Source organism: Suricata suricatta, chromosome 4 (genome assembly GCF_006229205.1).
Source record: "Suricata suricatta isolate VVHF042 chromosome 4, meerkat_22Aug2017_6uvM2_HiC, whole genome shotgun sequence".
Lineage (NCBI taxonomy): Eukaryota > Metazoa > Chordata > Mammalia > Carnivora > Herpestidae > Suricata > Suricata suricatta.
Window position 1 is genome coordinate 34,179,006 of NC_043703.1, and position 23,991 is coordinate 34,202,996.

Sequence of the window (23,991 nt, forward strand, 5' to 3'; positions counted from 1 at the left end):
TCGTCCATGGGTCAGATTCACCCTGCTTCCCATTCTTGCATGGACTGTGAGTTAAGGATGGTTTTACATTTTTAAGTGGGTGAGGAAAAATATCATAGGAAGACAATCATTCACAACACATGAAAACTATATGAAATTCAAATTGTAGTATCCCTGAATGAAGTGGTTTTGACACTTCGCTACATTCTTTATATATAACACCTATGGCTACTTTCACATACAAAGCAGAGTTGAATACAGTATTGACTAACTGGCTCTTTACAGAAAAAAAAATTGCTAGTACCTACATTAGAACCACAATAAACTCAAACCCGTGTGAATCTTAGACTGTGGATAGTTGAGGCGGCTCAAACTAAACTCTCAAACGTGATGGAGGCCATAGGTTTTGGCTTTGAAAAATAAAAGAAATTAAAGGGAATGAGGAAAAGAAAATTACAGAGATAAAGACAGTACCACTGTAGCATTGTTATTTGCTTTTAAAAAGCAAGCCTTCATGATGGAGTCTGCCAAAGTATTAAATTTAGACTTTCTCTGGCTGATTGGTTTGGACTACTGGAAATATTTTAGTAAGATAACTTTGAGGAGGAAATGGGCATATACTGTTTAGACAATAATTCTAATTTGAATTCCTAATAGCCAATTGCCTGTAAGAATATAGTAAATTATTATAGGCTTTGTATTAGTCTATTATGTATCATTGAGAATCATATATTTTTACTGTTTAATATTCTGTGAATGTTATGAAAGAGACAGAGACTTAAGATGTCAGATGTTATATAATCCAGCTTTCCCCATGCTGGCAAAATAATTTTTGCATCCCCCTACCCATTTTCATATATCGAAGCTTTTGTGGAAAGCCTATTCTCTTTTCAGCAAATTCAAAAACGAAGGAAGACTTCATTAGCTTCTACTTCAAGTTTATTATACTCTGGAAGAAGAACGGTCTATGAATTCTGTGTGTATATAAATATATAAATCCTCCACTGTAGTACCTGTATGTTTCTTTCCTCCAGACGAAATATTCTAATTTCTTTTGACCATTCCTCATCAAGCTTCTTGGTGGACCATTTTTGAAAAATCACCCCCCTTTGCCCAGTCCCTCCCATACAATATTCTAGAGTGAACTGGGTAGTGAAGACACACTGGAACTAACATAAACCTCAATGTGGACAATAGTTTATAGATGTTGTCAGAATTCATAAAACTGTTCTGCTAGTTGAATGTGTGGTGCAGTACATTTCATGCTGTTTCAATGAAATTGTACCTAGCCAATTCTTTTTTTTTTACTTTTACTAAAAATTGCATTTATCCATATTAAGTGTATTTCCCAGTCCACTGATTTAGACTCTTTAGATACTTAACTTTTTAAATTTAAGCATAGTTGACACACAATGTTATGTTAGTTTCGCTACAACATGGTGATTCAACTTCTCTATGCATTATGCTACAGTCACCACAAGTGTAGCCAGCACCTGTCACCATACAATACTATTACAACATCATTGACTGCATTCCCTGTGCTGTGCCTTTTATTTCTGTGAGTTATTCCTCTCATAACTGGGAGCCTTTTCTTTAGGTACTTTTGAGTGTAAACATTCTAAACTATCATACTAGTTATTTATACAATCCTTGTATCATTTCCAAATTGTAAAAGGATGTATTACTTGTATTACTTTAAATCACTGAGGAAAATAAACAGTATAAATCAAGAGATCAATTCCTCTTGTCATTAGAGAATTCCTAATAGGCTGAAATGTTCTACTAATTGATTCTCTTTAGGTATCATTCATCAAGTAACCCCAAATCTCCCTGAATGAATCAATATTTTTCTCACATTTTATTTAATAAATTCACAATGATATCATAAGGACTTAGAAAAAAAATGGTTCTTGTTGAAAAAATAAAAAAAACCAGTATATTTTAGTGGTTTAAAACATAGATTACAGTGGAAGAATTCTTGGGGTTATAGTCCATTTCTACTATGTCTAAGTCATGTGACCTCAGACAAGTTACTTAATATCTCTCTTTGTTTCCTTTTCTGTGCAATGGGGTTAATGACATTCCTACTTATTCAGGTTGCCCCACTGATTACATTAGTGTTTATAACATCTTTTGAACTTTTTGTACACTGACATTATCTTCTCCCCTTTTTTTCCTCAAATATTCACATTCATCTATTTAAAAATAAGTTCTAGAATCTAATAAGAGATTTGTGTGAAGCTTTTGAATTAGGGTCACAATTGTATGGTGAGTACTTTCTTTCTCGCCCAGGCTTCTTCACCTAACAGAAGTGCTGCATTTTGCTTTTGGGGAATTCTGTAGTGCATCGGTATGCAAAGCTGATTTTTAAATGCATTTTTTTCAAATTTTGGGGGTTTTTTCAGGGATAGTTTACAATTGTTTTTGAGAAATTTGGCAACATTCAAATTATTCTACATTCTTGAATAAACATCCCTCAATTATACCACATGACAGAGGTTTCTAAGGGCAAGGAATCTGATTTACATTTGTTAGTTTTCTCCACTGACCTCTTGACTCCTCTTGACTATATGTGTGTGTGTATGTTTGTGTGTGTGTGTGTGTGTGTGTGTGTGTGAGAGAGAGAGAGAGAGAGAGAGAGAGAGAGAGAGAGAGAGAGAAAGAGGGAAGCAGAGACAGTTTATGACATTTTCATTTAAAGAATTAAACATTGAGAAAATGAAGTGCAATGTCTAAAATGTCTATTCTCTAATAGTTTCCTTCAAAACAGGTCCTCAAAGTCCTACTAGTAAATAAGACTTTATGTGCATGAAGTTTAAAATTTTAAATATTATTAAAACTAGAGCCAGAATGACCTGATTCCCAAAGTACATGTAAATCCTAGAGCAATGTCATGTCCCTCATGCTTGTTTCTAGATACAGAACAGTTTATTTTGGGGCAATCATAAATAACAGTAGATGTATGCATTACTTTTAGACATATTTTTCCACATGTAAAATGTTATTTCAGATCATTTTTACTTGGAGTTAGAGAAGTAGTTAAGCATATTCTCTTAATGTTTATTTGGGTGTTGATATTAAATGTGAAAAAGATACTCACAAAAAAGTATTAAACACAACTACCACTAAATATACCCTACATCAGTGTATTTAAACAAATCACATACAGTTAAATCCATGAGTTTGTAAACATGCAAAAAAATGAATTCATGGTTTACCTTTGAATTTTAGGGACTTGATGTTTTTAAAGGACAAAAGCAAAGGATAAAGGGGTGGCATCAAGCATTTTCCTTAATTTTCCATACAGACTGTTTCTCAGGATAAACATTAATTCACTAGGGGAATTTTTCTGGCTATATATATCTTCTGGCCAAAAAATGAATAAGGAATGGTATATTTAGAATGTCACCAATTCCCAGTCCCAAAGAAGTGGAGTCTAGACCATGATCATCTGTGGGGGCTGGCTTCAGAAAATGCAGCCAAGCAGACACTGTGTTTCTGATGGAGGCACGCATCACCATCTATGAAGTAGTCTCACTCCAAACTCAACTTAAATCAAGCATCCGGATTCAACTATGTAGGACATTTAGGGGACTGAGGAACATGGAGATGAATTACACCCTTAAGGAATGGCATAGGACCAGTAATAACCCTCTAACAACATACACAGTGCCTTAACTAGCTAAAAATTGGGTTTAAACATCATGCGCAGAGAGAATGATGCCAGTTACTGAATGGCAGCGATGGCTAAGTCAGTAACTTGCCTTTTTCTCTTCATTCTCCTTCCTCTGCTCCCCCTACCTTGAGTGTGTGAAAGGAGGAAGTCCTATATTTAATTAAGACGACAGTATTTAGTATTACATGGGGATGGATTATAATCCCTGAGCCAAGACTATATGTTGTTGTTTGAAGTAATTGTTGGACTTGATATATTAAAAAAAACAGTAGTCTGAAATTATGCGGATACCTGAATTTTCATGCAGGTGCAGGGAAAAATATAGTCTTCCCAACCCCCCACCCGAATAAGTTCAAAGAGACAGTAGAATAAAACTAAGTTGTTTATGATAATACTCATGGTCCTACCAATTTTACATTTAGCAACGTTGAGTATTTCTTGTGTATCATGATGAAAACAAACAAAAAGAACTATGTAAATATCCCTTGAAACCTCAATTTAGAACTTTGAGTCACGGAATTCTGATGGTGTTGATCTGATCCTCTACCAAGTATATTAGCATTGTTTACTGTGTCTTCTAGAAGTACTTTAAAACATTTTCCTGCATCCAGAATCCCCTTTCTACTATTTATTTTCTCTGATAATTCTTCCAGAACAAGGAAATTTAGATGTCACACTTAATCAGTGTACATACATGGTTCTGGACTACACTAACAACATTTACTGGCGGTTTATGAAACATGCTCCGTGAAGGAAAGGATTTTCATCAATTCTGCTTAGTTTTATATATAACCAGAGCGTAGGACACTGGCACATATTAGATGTTCAGTAAATATTCTTTGAATAAATGAATAGGTCTGAGTTTTCTTAAAGCTCTGGAGTTTGGGTTATATAAAGTGCTAGTCAATTTCAATTTTGCAAGTTAAAAGTTACATCATGATAACATTTAATGTTAGAAATATCTTCTCTCTACATTGTCAGTGATGGAATCTCTAACGGATAAACATGAAAATGCACATAATTAAAAAGAGAACAACATGAAGCTAGGTGAAATAATCCCTGAGAGAAATAAATTGTTATTGAGTTTTGATTATTTAGACTTATGCTAAGAAAATATTTTCAGTTGATAAAATATAATGGACAGAGGCAGCTGTGACAATGTAATTTTTAAACGTTCAACTGCACCGTGTGTAATACTGAGCATTTTAAACTTTTAATTTTAGAATTTTAGAATACTTTGTTTTGAACTCCACCTTTGATTCTGAATTATCTTGGAGACTAATATTTCTTGTTCTACCCAGAGGCAATAAGTGCAGCTGTTTCTTTATTGTTATTCTGCTACCATTTGTTTATTAGTATGACCTTTTTGTGTGTGTGTGAGAGAGGGTATTCCTCCTAAATTTTCATTTATTATTGTGGCTGGTTTTATAAAGATGGAACATTGGAAAGGATTGTGTTTTATTGATTGGTGAAGTTATGATGTAGGACTATAAAGCAGTGTGTTGAAGTATTAAATTAAATATTCTTCCTCTTTGTCCTACTTCAGGCCCATCTTGGAGGTTAAAGGGTATTACACAAATGAAATGATAAATCCAGTTTACATAGTTTCCCTATAGACATTGAACTGCTTCTTTCTTATTATGTCTGAATAAAACTCATTATCTATTTTGTTTCAGTAATAATTATGAGATTCTCTCCTAAGCAATTCTTTACTGTCTCCATTATTCTCCATCTTATAGCATACTCTGGAAAGGCAAGCATATAAATATGATAAAAGAATTAAGCTGTTGAAATAAATTAATTTATTGTGCAACAATGTATTCAAATCTTACTTGCTCAGTGGATTTTACTTTAATGAAATTCTTCAAAGAACAATACATCATGTTCCAAAGATTGAAATTATACATTAAATGAAATGACTGAATATGTTGTGTCTCAATTTACAGAAAGTTTCAATTGAATACTTAGCTTTTAAATAATAAAAATTTGCATAAATTAAAATATTTTCTTTAAATCAAAGTATTAAGTATTGTCTTTGTATCCTTTGTTCTTAGACAAACAATTATAATTAAAGTAAAAATAAGCGAAAGCTAAATTAAATACAACTTCACCTACATTTTCTAAGCCTTCAATTATGCTTTTAAGATGTATTTTGCATTAGATTTAAATCCAGCTTATTTTTTACCTGGTTTAGTATATGATGTTTAGAGTATTTTGAATGTATAAATGAATAAGTGAATAATGCATGAATGAAAGGAATCATCAAGGAAAGCTTTTGACAGTTAAATGTATATTCACTAATGAAATAATTTTTATACTTATGTGGAAAATAAAAGAAATTATCATTTTAATGACATAATCATTGTTGCCAAAATTTTATGCATTAAATATTTAAGTATTTTATGAGCTAAATATCTCAGGAAAAAAATCAGTTTCCCATGCTTTCTAACTAGCACCAGTAAGAAACCTATTATGACAGAAAACTCAGACTTGCAAAATGACTTTAGAGGGATTGGTTTATTTCAAGGTTTCAGTTTATTTTTGTGCATCCAAACGTGTGCCACTGCATATATGAGCACTTACATAATTATTATGGGAAATATGAAAATGTATTGATGAATTAACATTGAGAAAATGACTTTTTGAAGAAAATAGGATGGTTAATTTAGAAAATGTTAGTTATGTCAACTAAAAATACAGAAAGTTCCTGGGGTGCCTGTGTGGCTGTCGGTTAAGCATCTGACTCTTAATTTTAGTTTAGATCACAATCTCATGGTTCGTGAATTCAAGCCCTGCATTAGGCTCTGTGCTGGCAGTGAGGAGCCTGCTTGTGCTTCTGTCTCCCTCTCTCTCTGCCCCTTCACCATTTGCTCTCTATCTATCTCTCTCAAAATAAATAAACATTAAAATATATATACACACCATGTACTTTTGTGTGTGAAAGCCAGATGTATGAGGAATTGACCTTTAAAGTTTAGACAAACTCGTGTTCTTAGCAATCAGTTAGACTCCTTTTCATGTATCTCTGATCATTTATGCAGTTAGCTGTAGCATAACTTATTAATACATTTATACAGACTATAAAATAATTCTATACAATAAGATACATGAAGGATGAAGAATGCTTCTTCTAAGATATATCTGAACAGCCACTTGAAAGATTCATGAAGCTCAGTGTTCTTTCAAGCAGTTAAGTACATGATCTTATTGCCATTTTGGGGGGAAAAGGGGAAACAAATTGTGGGATGTTTGTGCAGTTGAATATATTCAATAGTAGAAAAGAGTAAATTAAGGATTCATGCAATATCAGGGATGAATCTCAAAAAACGTTTTATTGTGAAGAAGCCGGAACCAAAGAATTTACTATATGATTTAATTTTTTTAATTCTACCACCAGCAAATATACTCTATGGGGATAGAATTCAGAAAGTGGTTGTTTATGGAAATCGGGTGGAATTGACTAGAAAAGGGCATGAGACATTTTTCTGGGGTTATGGGGTTGTTCTAGATCTTGACTGAACTCATCAAACTGAATACTTAATAAAAACATAGTTTGCTGCATAGTTTAGGGTAGGAATGAATGTTAGAAAGAAAAGGATTTATAATACCAGCTGATTTTTAAATTATAATTAGAAGATAGGAAGTAACTTTCAGCATCCAGATGTGACTTCTCTATTCTTTTAAATCATGTATCTTTTTGTTTTTTTTAGAAACTTAGGTTATTTGTTTGCTGTGTGATCTGAAGAACTCAGATCATTTAGAAGTATACCTTCTTTGATTTATTTAGTTTGGAAGAATAACTGATAATATGTTCATTTTGGGGTTATTTGAGACATAGATTTCAAAATGTTTTAAATTCTTTTTTAAATGTTTTATTATTTATATTTGAGAGAGAGAGGGAGAGAGAGGGAGAGAGAGAGAGAGGGAATGTGAGCAGGGAGGGCCAGAGAGGGAAGGAGATACAGAATCTAAAGCAGGCTCTAGGCTCTGAGCCATCAGTACAGAGCCTGATGCAGGACTCCAGCTTACAGGATGTGAGATCATGACCTGAGCCGAAGTCAGATGCTTAAATGTCTGAACCACCCAGGAGCCCCAATTGCAAAATATTGTACTCTCCAAATTGCAGTTAGATACATCTTATATTAGTATCCTTTACTATAACAAATATATGATGTGTAATAAACTTCCCTGAACAAGCTAACTGTAAATTTTAATATTGAGGGGATATGTCTTTCTATTTCTTCTGCCCCCACTTCTCTCTCTGACTCATTAGCTTATTTTTGGTCTTTCAAATGCAACCCCACGTGACATGGGTAGGAAAATAGATTGTGTGATGTTTACATTTACCTAGATGCCAGTCAGTTTTGCTGTTTGTAGATAATAGAGCACTTAACCTCCAATCAATTAAGGTAAAGGGCTAGTGTTATATAATGTAATATTGATAATTCATCTCTCCTGTGGGAGGTTTTAATTGTCCTTTACAGAAACCAACCCACACATTTTAGATTAGTTCAAAAGTTTCCAAAGTTCAAAATGTTATCTTTGCAACAAGATTCTAATATGTATTGCAACTCTCCAAAAGTTTTAGTTGGTTTTTATTTGTTGGTTTTGTTTTCTCCCTTTGTTTTGGTTACAGTATTGATAGATCTCACAAATGAAGTTTCTTATGGGAATTTTTTTTATTCTATGGAATATATGTAATGGGAACCTGGGTTTAGGCATGAATTTTGGAAAAGGGCTTGATTATTTTCTCTGGTTATTTCTGTTTTCTTTGTCATGCTTTTTCAAAAATTAAGCCTTCGCATATCTGTGGATGATGTTTAGCAACAGTGTTCAGGATTGAAAAATTAAAGAGGTCTGTCTGAGACCAGTGGTGCTCACTTTTAAATTTAATGCACATTAAAATCACCTGGAGTCTTAAAATATACTGATGTCTGGGCTCTACTTCCGAATCAGTGTATTCAGTTGCTGTAACAAAAGATCATAAACTGGGTGGTTGAAAACAACAGAAATGTATACTTTCACATTTCTAGAGGCCAGAAGTCTGAAATCAAGATGTCAGGAGTGCCAGGCTCCCTCTGAGATCTAGGTAGAAGTCTTCCTTGCCTCTCCGTAGCTTCCAGTGGTTGCCAGAAATCTCAGCATTCTTAGTACCTCCAGGTCTGCGTCTATAGTCATATGACATTTTCTCTCATTTCTTCACAATGTCTTCTTGTAAGGACACCAGTCTTGTTGGATTAAAAGCCACCCTACTCCAGGATGACCTCATTTTAACTAATTATAGCTACAAAACTATTTTGCAAATGAAGTCACACTCATAGGTACTGGGGATCAGGATTGCATTCTTTTGGGGACACAATACAACCACTAATCCTCAGTAAGCCAGAATCTCTGGGTGAAAAGCCCAGACACAGGCATGTTTAGGAACTTCCCAGGTGATTCTAATGTAAAGCAGGCACGAGAACCATCCTAATGAGGCCTAACCAGACTAATGGGGCCTCTGAGACCAAAGATACACATCATCCTCATTCTCATGGTCAGTTGACCTCTTTCAAGTTAGTTATATTTTAGAACATTTTTTCTTTAAAAATTTTTAAAGCCTGCTCTTTTAGTATTTAAATTTTTCACCTGAATAAGGATTTATTTTTTTTAAATTTATTACATGTGTGGTTTGCTTCTAACTGTTCAAATATTTATTAATAATGGAAAAGACACTTCCTCAATGCCTATGTGTCTTGATATCTGAAGGTATAAATATCTAAATGCTCAAAGAAGAAAATGTTAATAAGTTGGTATCTACTTAACTGTAACTCTACAACAGTTCATTGGAGACAGTTACATGATATATTTGCACATCAGTGTAATCGGGAAGGTTAAGGACTTGGCAGGGGAGATATGGAATGGGACATACGTGTTAAGAGAATAGTATCAGGAAACACAATACCAAGTTTCTCTGGGCTACAACTCATATGAATGTCATGAATTTCCCCTAATACATGTATGTGGTTGAATTGGAGGTAGGAGAAGGAAGTAGTCTGAAAATAATTAGAATCAAACAAAATTATCCCAATGTTAAATAATAATCGATTTCTATGATGCCTTAAAATGTGGCCATCCAAGTGTGTCCAGAGCAGTGCCATGGTGAAATAGCTGTTAACACCTCCTCTGGTATTATTATTATGGTCTGTCACACTGATCATTTGTATGCTGAATGATCCTTAGACACTTGCTGAAGCAATAGAATAGAGAGATTTCTTTAAATTGATAATTGTCTGGAATTGAAGCCTGCTTTGTTCTGTTATTTTGTTGTTGTCTAACAGGCTCCAAAATGGTTCTCTTCCGGGACATCTGGGTCTTTTAAGCATTGGGCTCTTCATTCCAGCTCATGTCGTGATCCAGGGAGATCCTGGGATGGAGCCCCATGTTGGGCTCCATGCTGACCGTGGGCTTCGTGCTGACAGTGTGGAGGCTGCTGGGATTATCTCTCTCCCTCTCTCTCTCTGTCCTCTCTCCTTCTCTCTCTTTCTCTATGTGTGTGTATATATGCGTATATATATATACACACATAAAGATAAATATATACAGCTTATATATAAATAAGTTTAAAAAATAAAAACAAAAGGATTGTCTTCTCTGACTTTTTTTTTTTTTTAATCCAAAGAGGGTATGACAATTTGCTGATCTGCTTGCCTGTAGAACCCAGTCTGCTAACTAGTCTTCCCTACTTTGGCTTCGTTCAAGTAAAAGGTTAAGATGTCAGTGAAAGAAGAGTTTATTTCCTGTACATTTCTATAGTCCTGCATTACCGAAAATCCACGTTCAGCACGTCCAGTCCCATGTATTTACGTCTTCTCTCCCCCAATTCCTTCCCCTGGTGCCCCAGGAGCGCGTCCCGGACAGCCCTTCGCCCGCCCCCTCCCTGGAGGAGGGCCGGAGGCCCGGCAGCCACCCATCATCACACCGCAGCAGCAGCGTGTCCAGCTCCCCGGCGCGGACTGAGAGCTCTTCGGACAGAATCCGTAGGTCTCATACTTTTACTTGTCACCATTTTAAACTTTATTAGGTGCAGCTGGCTTTTCTAATCAAAATGCCCTCATTCCAAATAGATCTCAGATGTATCATGTTCTGAAGCTCTGTAGCAATAGCCATCTCTCAAAATTATGTTTCCCAGTTTGCAGTATCATGAGGTATGGTACTACATTAACAGGTTCTGACATAAACTCCCTCTCCTTGATGCCACACATAAAGATTTGAGCTATGAAACAGAGAAAGTAACCTTCCAGATTAGTTTCTGAAGTAAACACCTCCAGCTCACAGTTATCTAGTGGCTGGGTATAAGGTTGAGGGATTATTTGACGTTATTCCCCTCTCCCACTCCCAGCCCGTTCCTGAAATTTATCAATTTTCAAAATTCACCCTTGGGTTGAGAAACATATCCACAAAGAGAAAGAAAAGAAGGGACAGTAAATACAATTGTCTTTTAAAAATTTCCTAAGCATTCTTACGATCAATGAATAGAAGAATTTTAAATTGTTTAAATTTTCGCATTTGAATTAGTAAGTCAAAAATGCATATTATTGTCAAATATTATTGTTGCTAAATTCTAAAGAGCAGGGGCCCTATTTCATTTCATGATAATATTTTTAGATATTTAACCAAGACTATCAAGAGTCAAGTTAGAAATACCATTTAATTAACTGGTTATTTTATATCTGTATTTTGTGTTAAGAATCTAATACTGTTTTTCCAATAAAATGAACGTATTAACAGTGACTATGTTGGTTGACAAAGTCAATATCCATTGTATCCTTTCCAGGATTTAGTTTATTTTAAGAAATCATATTTGTAGTATGAACTATATCTAATTACACGCAACTTCCTGAAGTTATTTGGTTGTAGAGAATACTTTTATATTAGGAAAAACATTTGCTACAAAGTATCTATAAAAATCATAAAGGAATGTTTGCATAAAGCAGAAATCCTTAATATGAATGTTATTGAGATAGATAACAAATACTAGGTTAAATTCTACGTAATACAATTACTTACAAAGTAGTTAATTATTAATAATTATATATTTCAACATAATTCTAAATATGAATACTTGATTTGGCCTGTCTTAAACATAGTTCCCTAATTTGTAAGAGTTGATAATAATTGTGTATTAAAAAGTGAATATAACATTTGATAACCATTCCAAACCAATGACATTTCCTGGGTCTGGCAAACTCTGGTTCCCAAAGTTTGGTTTGGTTCAAACCATTTTTCATATAAAGTATTTTCTGTATGTGTATGTGCATTGCTGACATTAGAATCAGAAATTTTATAATGCATATTCATTTCATTTGTAATGCTTTCATAAGATGTCATCATTGAAATGCACTGTCCTAGAGAAAGCAAAATATTTTTTCATGACACATAAGTGGAAATTATAGGCAGATAGGGAACAATTTGAAAGAATGTTGTCATACATTCATGTTTTAAATTCATCATTCTAGTTATTTTTATTCTTGATAGAACAAAGGAGAAAGTTTTGCATGCTTGGACTACCATGATTATCCAAGTGGAAATCCATACACATGCACACAAATACATGCACACATACATACACACACATACACATATATGCAAATAAATGTATTTTTGAAAATTGGACTAAGATAGACATTTCAAAAACAATACAAAAGTTGTTTCACACTCATCATCGAGATTCACCCAGTCATCATTGTATCTGAGAGAGAGACCTCGATAAAGGCGTAGTGGCGCTTTAATGTTCCTGTCATGGACATTATGACATACATCATTGTTTATTTTCTAGAAAGAAGGAATTTCTCTTACAATACCACAGAGGAAAGATCAAAATCAGGGAGTTAAGATTATTATAGTGCCATTCTCTAATCTGTAAGTCTTTTTCAAATTTCAACAACTTTTTCACAAATATTGATTTTTATTTTTTCATCACTAATAGTTTTAATAGCCAGGGATTTCTTTACTGGTCCAAAAGCCAGTCCAGGATTACATGTTGCAATTACTTGTCATATTCCCTTAGTCTGTTGTATCTGGAGCAGTTCCTCAGTCTCTTTTGCCTTTCAGTATCTGGAGATTTTTTAAAGAATATAGGCCATATATTTATTAGAACTTCCTTCAGATTGGATGTTTTTGTTTTCTCATGATTAGACTTAAGTTATGAATTTTTGGTAAGGATCACAGAGGCGGGATAACACTCCTTGATGTATCATTCCAGGAGACTTATGTTTTTCCCATAGTTGTCATAACTGTCTCTTGGTAAAGGTGGTAAATACTAGATTTCTCTACTGTAAAGTTACTTTTTTTAAACCTTTGTAAATAATAAGTAATAATAAGTCTTGTGAGGAAATACATTAAGACTACATGAATATTATATTTTTCATCAAACTTTCACTCCACTCCTTTCAGAATCACCTGCTGAAGATTCTTCATTCACACAATTATTGCTCTGGTGATTTCCAAATGATAATTCCTAATATAGTTTTATGATACTTTCAAAATAATCTCTTTTTTTCAGAGAAGGTAAGTTTTATGGAATAAGTATTCAGCTAAGATTTTCATGGGCAATTTATTGAGAAATTTATTGACTGGAGTTTAAAAATCATAAGGGTATTTTGTCACCTACCTTATTATTTCAGTAGTTACATGTTGCTATCAATAGTTCAAGAAAGCAATTATCATTTTTAATCATTCAACAACTTGATATTAACTGAGCACTTGAGTTCAAATCCAAATTTTAAAGACGTACTTTGAGATCTACGAAACCTTGTGTCTCATTGACAAGAATAGAATATGAATATTGAAGCAGTTATTTAGGGCCTTAACTTGTTGAAAGATAACAGCTTCTAGTGGTTCAAAAGTTTTCCAGATATTAAAAAAATTATATTCTTTGTGAAATAAAAATAAGATAAAATATTTTTATTTCCACTTTTTTGCTGCTTATTCTTTTTAAAAAATTTTTAATGTTTATTTATGTTTGAGGGAGAGAGAGACAGAGAGTGAGAGAGAGAGAAGGAGGGACAGAGAGAGAGGGAGACACACAATCCGAAGCCAACCCCAGGCTCTGAGCTGTCAGTGCAGAGCCCGACGCAGAGCTGGAACCCACAAACCATGAGATCGTGACCTGAGCTGAAGTCAGTCGTTTAAATGATTGAGCCACCGAGGTGTTCCTGCTTATTCTTAAGAATTATCATGGTTATCAATTCTTGATGTCCTTAGAGATAGATTATAATACCAACTTAGACCATCATATGTTATTTAGTTTTGAGTCCGAATGAACTTAATTAATTTGTTTGAACATAGTGTGTTATGGTGTTTTGTCTTTGTTCTTTGTTTCGGGCTTGACAGCTGTCCATCAGAATGGGTTGTCCATGAACCAGATGCTGATGGGTTTATCACCAAACGTCCTCCCTGGGCCCAAAGAGGGAGATTTGGCTGGTCATGATATGGGACATGAATCGAAAAGGATGCATATTGAAAAAGGTAATATATGATTTTGTGGCCTTGTTTTTCCTGTTCATCATGTGCACTATATTTTAATCACAGAATAAGGTGATTCAGTCTTACAAAAGATGGCATATAAACATTTATAAAACCTACAATATTAGGCAAATTTTAAGTCTTTGCAGCAAAAAAGGAATATGAATGAAGATCTACAACAGGTAGGTGATAATTTACAGTACATTAAAAAAGTGGACAGTTTATTTTACTTGTTATCACTGAGTTTCCAAAGACCTTCCATTTGTCTTTCTTAATGTCACTAGGGCCAATTGTCATTTTTCTTTACCTGATAAAGCTACAATAACATAGAAGGATTAGTATGACTATTTTGGTTTAAAATATACATGATCACTGGATTAATCAGGAAATAGAAGTGAATCTTACCAAACAATGTACTAGTGGTTTTTCAAAATTATATGTAAGAAATAACAAAGCCCAGATTGTGTAAAGCTGAAAGTTTCTTATTTGTATTTCATTTGTATCACCGTAGTCCATGTTCACAGGCAGATATTGGTATTTTCATGTCCCATTTCCTAAAATACTTTTAAGAAGTTTTAATATTGTTTTGGCATGCATGTTAAAAATTTATGCTGGAGATGCAAATTTAGAGTTTCAAATAGTAAGTTTTAAATTGTGATTATAAAAGCCCTTCCACATCTTTTTCATTTTAATTTAATATTTTTAAATTTTATGAATATAGAGTGGTACTTTGGGGAGCCTGGGTGGCTCAGTCAGTTAAGCGTCTGACTTCAGCTCAGGTCATGATCTCACAGTTCGTGGATTCGAGCCCCGTATCAGGTCTGTGCTGACAACTAGCTCAGAACCTGGAGCCTGTCTTCGGATTCTGTGTCTCCCTCTCCCTCTGAGCCTCCCTTGCTCATGCTGTCTCTCTCTCTCTCTCTCTCTCTCTCTCTCTCTCTCTCTTTCTCTCTCTCTCTCTCTCTCAAAAATAAATTAAAAATATTTAAAAAATTTAAAAAATATATAGAGTGGCACTTTGACTGTCTTTTGACATGAATACCAATAATCAGTGTTACGAAAAGGATTAATTTTTTGGAAAACATAAATATACAAAAAGCACAATTAGCTGTCAAAAAGGAAAAGAAATAAAATTGGTACTTAATAATCAAACAAAAAGAAATGATTACAGAAAGACCAAGTTAAGGTGGGGCAACTTTTTAGAAAAAGACTATTCACAAAAAGTAAAAGTGCTTATATGAAACTTTTTTTCCATTCAACATAAAAACAGTCATGCTGAGCCTTTGGGGGAAAAGAGTACATTCTTTCTACAAATTCAATGATCTGCATTATGGAATATCAATGAGAAAATGATGATCTTTTCTAGGTGCCAAGATGTCAAAATCTAGGCATAATTGAGAGCACCATTATGGCAAATTTTTAATTTTTAATTTGGAAATTTGATATCAAATGCTATTCCTAAGCAGATGGACTATATGCAATGCATCAGTGAGCTAGACGGTCTCTAAGTACTTAGTTCTATTTTTTCACAAATTATTTTTTTTCACAAATTGATTCAGCAATGAATAAAAATGTTTTTTATATATTGTACCTTCATATATTTTGACATACACCTTTTATACTTGATCAAAACTTATTGGTAAAAATATTATAAAAATTAGCATCAAGAGAAAATATAAAGCTTCATAAGAGATGTAAATTTTAAATAAAAATATTTAAATATAAGAATTCATAGTATAGGATATGCAGGCATTCTCCATCAGGGGTCTGTGAAAGAAGAGAGTCCTACAGAAAATGATTGAGTGACTCATTTCTCAATTTTCCCATGGATACTATATAGCTGATGTCACTTGGAATGCATAAGGGGGAAGTTAATCTATGACATATAATGGATGTCAGGATATTAGGACTTAATTCTTTTACAGAACCGAGTGGAGAAGGGCTGGGTGTAAAATGTCAAAGCCCAAAGGTGAGTTGAGAACACTACAGAAGGCATGATCAGTAACATGAATGCAATAGTGAGTTGCACTGGAATTTTTGGTAGACAGCTTTGCACAACCTGATGCTTCAAGTTGAGTTTATCTATTTCCATATCTATTACTTTTTTCATGAGTCATGAGTTCTATCTCTTTGTCTATTTTTTAAATATTTTTATTTATGTTTGAGAGAGAGAGCTCGCACAAGTGGGCAAGGGGCAGAGAGAGAGAGGAAGACACAGAATTCAAAGCAGGCTCCAGGCTCTGATATGTCAGCACAGAGCCCAACATGGGCCTATAACTCATGAACTGCGAGATCATGATCTGAGCCGAAGTTGGCCGCTAACCGACTGAGCCACCAAAGAACCCCTCTATTAGTCTATTTTTAAAATTATTATTACAATTTTACCACCATGGAGCCTTTCCTGAAATACCATACTAGGTTGATTGAGGAAGTCCACTTCTGTTTTTCCTATAGGCCTGCTCCAAAAATCTTCACTACAATATTTGCCTTTTTGTTTGGAAGTTATTTCTCCATTGGTCTGCTCCAAATACTAGATGATAAACTCTTTGCAGTCATCTGTATATTACATTACTAGGCAATCGATGAAACCTTACTGATCTGGGCTAAATCATTAGGAGACTCTAAGAAATAATAAATGAAAGTGGAAACAAGTACAAAGAGTATACTCTTTAAGGAGTATTAGGATGACAAAAGGTGTAATTATATAACTTTTAGAAAGTATATTTATGTGAAATAGTAGAAGGTTCTGATGATGACTCTACACAAGAACTTTCTGTATTGCTAATGGTACTTTTTATTGTATAGAAGTTTTGCTGTCAGAATAAATACCTTGACTATATCCAAAGGTTTTCCAGTGTTTTAATATATATTTTATAATGGAAAATAAATGTTTATTTTAATATTCTTCCTAGGAATGTAAAACTACCATTGAGCTCATGATATCAAATGTACGTATATGATCATAAAAATTGTGATCGATATTAATACTATTATAGGAACTGTTTTATGTTGCTCTTTTTTATACACTCTCACTTTTATCTAGTTTTCAGCATACTGAATTAATAGTAAATATTCATAGCTTTCTAGATTGATAGAGTCTACTAAATTAAAAATTATTTTCTTTCATGACTACATTTATCATGTGCCTCATACTATCTCTGTAACTTTCTTACTACACATATCTGTATTAAAACAAGTGACTTAATTTAGAGACATTTTAGAGAAATTAATTTTATGTTTGTGTCATTTTAGGCTCAAACTTCTGTATGTAATTTGTTGCTTACCACTTTAAATCATTCAAAAGATAATAATTCTTTAGAAAACATTGATTTTAAAAATGGATACCGAAATTAATTTGTATGCTGAGAATCACTGTGGTCTAAAGTCTTAATCATCAGTAACATTTAAGCACTTGTAAATCTTAATATTAAAAAGCTATCGACCCCAATCTATTAGAATATTTAAATGACCATTAACTGAAGGCATTTGAATGCAGAAGTACGAACTACTCAGTACATTCACTCCTTATTTTCAAAACGAAAAACACTAATAGGTTTTTGAAACTTGGAAGAGTGTAAGGTACATTCAAAATATAAGTATGAAAGCCAGGTTAGTATAGTATATCAGGAAGTGATAGACAGAATAATGTATCAGTAAGCCCAAGTTTAAGGAGAAGTCTTTTTGATATTATAAACTTTGACTCAGATAAGAACTTTGTCAAAGACACATGCTGAGGAAAGCTAGAGCTCATAGTTTCAAAACCAATGTTAGGTCTTCTAACTTTTACAGATTCCAGGTTCTCTAGAGCTTTCTGTATTGTAAAATCATTGCTGATCTTTTTCCTCAGTCTAAATTTTGTGGAAACAGACTCGCTGTTCCTTTACGTTGCACCTCTCTATTCCCTGCATATTTGTCCATTGATGCTACTTTACGTTACTCTCTCATACATACCGTGTTTCTTGTTTTTTTCCCAAATTGCTATTTTCAACACATTTTTGACCATGTTTATACCATTTTTTGTAAATTATGAAGTTTAATGTTTTAATAAAAAAACTAATTTGCATATGTGCAAAAAGTAAATATAATATACAGATAAGGTTATGATATCAGCCTTTTCCACTTATAGAGAAGTTAAGTGTGTATAGTTGAACTATTATGTATTAATGTATTTCAGTCCTGGGCTGAGTATGCCAAAATGACATAATCAATTGGTAAATATTTACCAAATGCCAGAATAGTAAACCAGATAAAATGCAAAACCTTTCTCTGTCTCTCTCTCTCTATGTTGCTATATATTTTTTCTTAATGTGTATCCTAATTTTCCCTATATTTGAGTCTTTTCATATGAAAACTTTCTTTCATTGGTGGCTCTTGAGGACTTTCATTGGTGACTCATGCCATTTTAGACGCAGAAATAATTTAAGAAGAAGCAGGAAACACAGGGGATTTGCACAGGGCATACTTTGGTTGGTTGGCCATGCTCTAGATTTCCAATGGTTAACACACTTGTATGAAAGGCTTCTTTTCGTTCTCTTAATTTAAGGACAAGGCACTCAAAGCAAAAAATTAGTTAGCAACCTGGTCATATGGGGATTTTCTCTCGTTAATGTTTTATTCTTAGCCTCCAACCATGTAAATTATTCTCCTACAAAACATCTTTTTTAATGACTATGTCATCGCTTCTCTCTCAAGTTTGCGGTAATAATTTTTTGAAGGATATTTCCTTTTGCACATTTCTCAATGTTTAAAAATACTAATTTTATTTGAATTAGGATTGAGTCTTCAAAAATAGCCATCTTTTAAATTCTAGATTGACATCACACAAAGTAATTAATAGTAAATATTATTTTATTTTATACACATGTATCATAAATCTTAAACCTGTTAGTATCTCGTGTTACTATATAAAGTGTATAGAGTAAAAGCCCCTTTTCTTTAGAAATTTCTGTATTTTGATTATGTTAACACACATATAGGGCCTTGAGTATTTTCATTTTAAAATTCCAACAGTGTAACTTTTCCTTCACTTTTATTCTTAAGATAAAATTTCTCCTGACATCTCTCAAAGTCTTTTATAAAATATTCTCTTCAAACACTTACTAATGTGACTTTACCCTTCAATTTCGAAGCATGTGAATTAAAGGTATTGAACTTAATAATGATACTTTTAATTCCATGATTCATAACACTAGACAACAACAAATTTCTCTGAATTTCAGAGCTCTTTGTGAAGCAGATGGCAGATTTCACATGCAAAGTAAGATCGTAGCTGAAATTTGATGTAGACGCTGGTTTATAATTTCATGAATTAATAAATTCGAGAATTTGCTGTAACACTTCAATGATAACTTAAGAAAATCCTACTGTGTGAATCCTATGAAATACCTGTAATAGTGGGCAATGCTATAAAATGTGGGTTTTAACATGTATTAGTTTTTTCCCTGTGCAACTTGCTGACTGTTCTGTCCCACTGAACTTTTAGTTTTCTCAAACATCTTCTGTCCTTTCCCATATGTTACAGGTTTTTTTTTTTTTAACCTGGGTTGTATATTCCTCTTATTCATTAGTGCTCAGCCCAAAACTCTTGTGGGCAAAATCTATATCTTCTCATCATCTTTGTATACCCAGCAGAGTCTGTCATTAGTGGGTACAGTAAATTACTTTTAAGAGTTAAATGAGATAATACATGTCTGGAGTGTTTGACCTATTTAAATATTCCATGACATTAGTAGTAGTATCAAGTTAGCTAATGGGTATGTGGTTTGATTTGCTAGATGAGAAAATATACATGTGAATCACTGAATTAGAATATTATCTGTTTACAATTAATAATATCATAGTTATTGTGATTTATGGTTGACCCTAAATAGGGATATTGAGGCCACAATGTTTTAGGGAATGTTTTGATTTCATATGACAACGTTGTAATAAGTGACAGCTTGATGGGAAAAAGGAGTAAAATATGCTAATCAGTTATTTTCTAATCCAATAATTGTGAAGGTAACTGACTGAATAAATTTTTATAATATTAAAATGTTTAACTTATTCAACACAAGTTTATTGACCCTGAGTTTATTTGATAAATGTATTGAGGAGATGCAAGTATGACTGACACATAAAGCATAGGAGATACTAGGTGTTATATATGGATGGGCCACATGAGAAAAGGTCCCAAATCAGGATGAAATCCTCTCTGATGGACAAGAATTTCATCTTTGATCCACCCACACATGCCACTTATAAAATAAGCTATTTTAATTCTACCTAAAGTAAAATTTACTTTTTCTAATAATTTAATTATTATATAATTTATATGGATATCATTAAAAGAAATAGAGCCATTTATTTATACAGAACCTCAGTGTCTTCTTCAGGACACTTGCAAACTTTAGGTTTTGGTAACTCTTTTGGATACCTAGGAAGTTGAATCACATTAATATTTCACAATGATTTTCATGAACTATATGCAAAAAAGAATAGAGAGTATCTAGTTTGGGATACATTATATAAATAATATATATTTGTAGTAGTTTTTTAATTTTTTAAAATTTACTTTGCGAGGAGAGGAGGGGGTAGAGAGAGAGGGAAGGGGTAGAGAGAGAGCAGGCTTGGCACTGTTAGCCAGTGCAGAGCCCACCACGGGGCTCGATCACATGAACCATGAGATCATGACCTGAGAAGAAATCAAGAGTTAGACGCTTAACTGACTGAGCCACCCAGGTGCCCCTATTTGTGGTAGTTTAATTTGTAGTGAGATAAAATGGCTTTTCCTCATGGAAAATCCATAATAGACTATTAATTATTCCACTTACTCTGCTTTATTTTCTTAAGCCCTTTTGATGGGCATGACTCACTTCCTCACTGTTTAAGAAATATTTTTACATAGTTATTCCAATAGTTAATATTTTATAGCATTTAAAGGGAAATAGAAAGTAAATTACTGGTAGACTATTAACATATTAGTTCCACATATAAACTTCCTTCATGTAATGATTTATTTATGAATCATTGTAAATGCCTTCATTTTATTTCCTTCATCAGGTAGTTTTTTGAATTAATTGATTATCTCTAAATTTTTATTCTGCAATTTATTTTCATATTGCCTTAACCTTGGAATTCTAGTTTTGCTAGTTTCAGGTTAAAATTTTACATAGTCTGGTGTGGAAGTAGTCTATGCGTACATGTGTAATGTGTACCTTCAATGTGTTTATTTGAGAATTTACTCCAAATGGAAACTTCATTTTGGAAATATTTGCTTACAATCCAATATGATTATTATAGTTATTATTTTTAATATTTTCTTATTTTGAGAGAGGGACAGACAGAACACGAGAAAGGGAGGGACTGAGAGAGAGGGAGAAACAGAGTCTGAAGCAGGCTCCAAACTCCACGCCATCAGCAGAGCCCAGTGTGGGACTTGAACTCACTGACCACGAGATGATGACCTGGGCCAAAGATGGACGCCCAACCAACTGAGCCACCCAAGCGCCCCTCCAGTATTTTTTAGAGGAATTGACACTAGTGTTATTTTGCACAATTTTATTTTGTAAATGGACAGATATGTATTTAAGACACCTTCCTTTCTTCCCTGAGTAAACATAGTTAGAAATGTACCCCCAAAACAGTCATTAAAACTTCAGTGACTTGGAGAGCTTTGTTAAACTTTTTAAATCTAAACTAACACCAACATATGAATGCTGCGTTTCCACAGAAATGCTTTGTGTGATATTACTGTTTTTATAGAATAAAACAATAGAATATCTACAGTGCTACGTATATCAACCTAATATTTTGAAGAGTTTTAATCTGAGCCATTAAATTAGAATCTCTGCTAAGTAGCTAAACAAAAACAGAAAAACAGGAAAGAATTTTCTTTAAAAATTTCTTTTTTCAATCTTGCCTAAGACGCACAGTCTGTTTTTATTGAAACTTTTTTTTATATTTTTACATGTGCATACGTGTGCCCCTGCACAGACACAAACACATGCCGCTTTACCTTCGTTTGATAGATGACGAAGTGATCTTCCTTTGAATGCTGTGTTATGGGTTAAGAAGCAGAGTAATAGCCCCCTTGTCTCTTGTGCTCGAAGCAGTTTGAATTCCTCCATCAACTTGATGGACTGATTTAACACATTCATTCAGCCTCGTTTGCAGGAACCATAAGATGATAGCAAAGCTCAGGTAAATCTTAAAGGTACTGGAACTAATTTGGAGGATTTTATATGACACATTAGACCAAAGGTTGGTATGGCATTCATGGTGATTATGATGAAATGCATAATAACCTGATCGTATTTTGAACCTATTTTTAGAACCTCTTCTAGAGAACTGGCGCAATGTTTTCCTTTGACTTTTCCTTATCTACTACCACTTAATCTTGTCCCTTCGGGCTAACAATTCCTAGAAATGTATGTGATGACTTCTTCATATTGTAACCTGTTTTGTTCAAGGAGAAGTCCTATTTTAAACTTTACATTTTTACGTGACCACTGTTTCTAGTATCTTATGCTACAGTTTCAGAATACAAGTACAATTGTTTTAACGACTGTGAAATTGACAGATGAAGCTGAAAACCGAAAGCACCTTTCATGGGATTTTAAACACGATTTTCCTCCATATGCCATCCCAATTATTACTTAGATATTACATTCCTAATTTACTGTTAAGGTTGATTAGAATTCAGGCCTCTCAAAAGCATGCACCAAAGGTCTTGGGCTGTGGAAAACATTTTTATAAAATAATCCATTAATGCAGAGGAGTGCAACTAAATTAGTTAGCAATTTGCTGAGCATGAATTAATGAACAGAGCTCCATCCAGCTCCCAGAGTTGTAATTTTCATAATAACCTCAGACCTTTATTTGGCAGGTTGTTTAGTTTTTTCGTTTGAAGGTTTTCATTAGTCTAATGAGGACTGTGCAAGGGCGAGCAGTCAGCACAATTTACATGGGGAAGCTATCATAATAAATGAAGCAATTTGAATAACACGCAAGGGTTTATGCAACAAGATAAGAAGAGATTGTAGAGCCAGATTTAAGGTAACCAATACATTAGACTAACTAATAACTGAAGTAATCCCAATAAAAGGCTTAAGTGAAAGGAATGAAATTAATGATATATACAAAGTTGTAATGATATGATACATGATTCATTAGATTAATAAAATAAGTATTCAATTGTTTTTAGTGCTTTTCGTCTAAGCTTTGTTTGTAGCAGGCATTTTAATTAGGATTGTTCACTGGATCACTTTGCTTAGTTAACTTTTAGACCGTAGCTGAGGTTTTTAATGATATTTTCTCTTTCTTATTTAATCTTTATAGCCTTGATAGTTCATTGAATTAATTATATGCAGTATATTGTATATGGAGATGCTTTTTAAAAGTAATTGCAGAGAGTTCTGCCTAAGAGGTGATTCAAGTTTAAGAATGAATGCACAGTATGTTTCCAAATTTTTAAAAACAACTGGTCTTGCTTCTACCTTAAGGTGATAACTTACTTTGATAAGTAGTTGATGAAGGTTGTAATGTCATATAACTTCATATCAAAATTGTAATTACTTTTATTACTAAATTCCCAGAGTAAGAAGAGTCATTTATAAAAACATTATTAGACATTTTTTATTTATTTCCATTGTAAATCTTTAAGATGCAAGGTAGAATACATGTCTTAAAAATAGACATAAATTAATTTTCTTCTCTACATAGCCTTCTTTTGCAAAATGAAATTTGGTTCACTTTGGCTTGAGAATTATACTTTTGTTCCGGTAACTCTGTCTGAAGGACCAGTGTGTTTTTACATGGGATGACCATGGGATGAAGAAGGAGTTGTAGGA

The 23,991-nt window shown here is 33.4% G+C and overlaps 1 protein-coding gene across 1 annotated transcript in view; it reads left to right on the forward strand.

Annotated features, from left to right (window-relative positions):
- DACH1 (dachshund family transcription factor 1) overlaps positions 1–23,991 on the forward strand; it is a gene marked incomplete at its 5' end in the record, with an annotated part of 389,294 nt that overhangs the window by 295,460 nt on the left and 69,843 nt on the right. The window contains 2 exons of the mRNA XM_029938452.1: positions 10,539–10,674; positions 14,030–14,164. Coding sequence (XP_029794312.1) covers positions 10,539–10,674; positions 14,030–14,164 — 271 coding nt within the window. The remainder of the gene's footprint in view (positions 1–10,538; positions 10,675–14,029; positions 14,165–23,991) is intronic.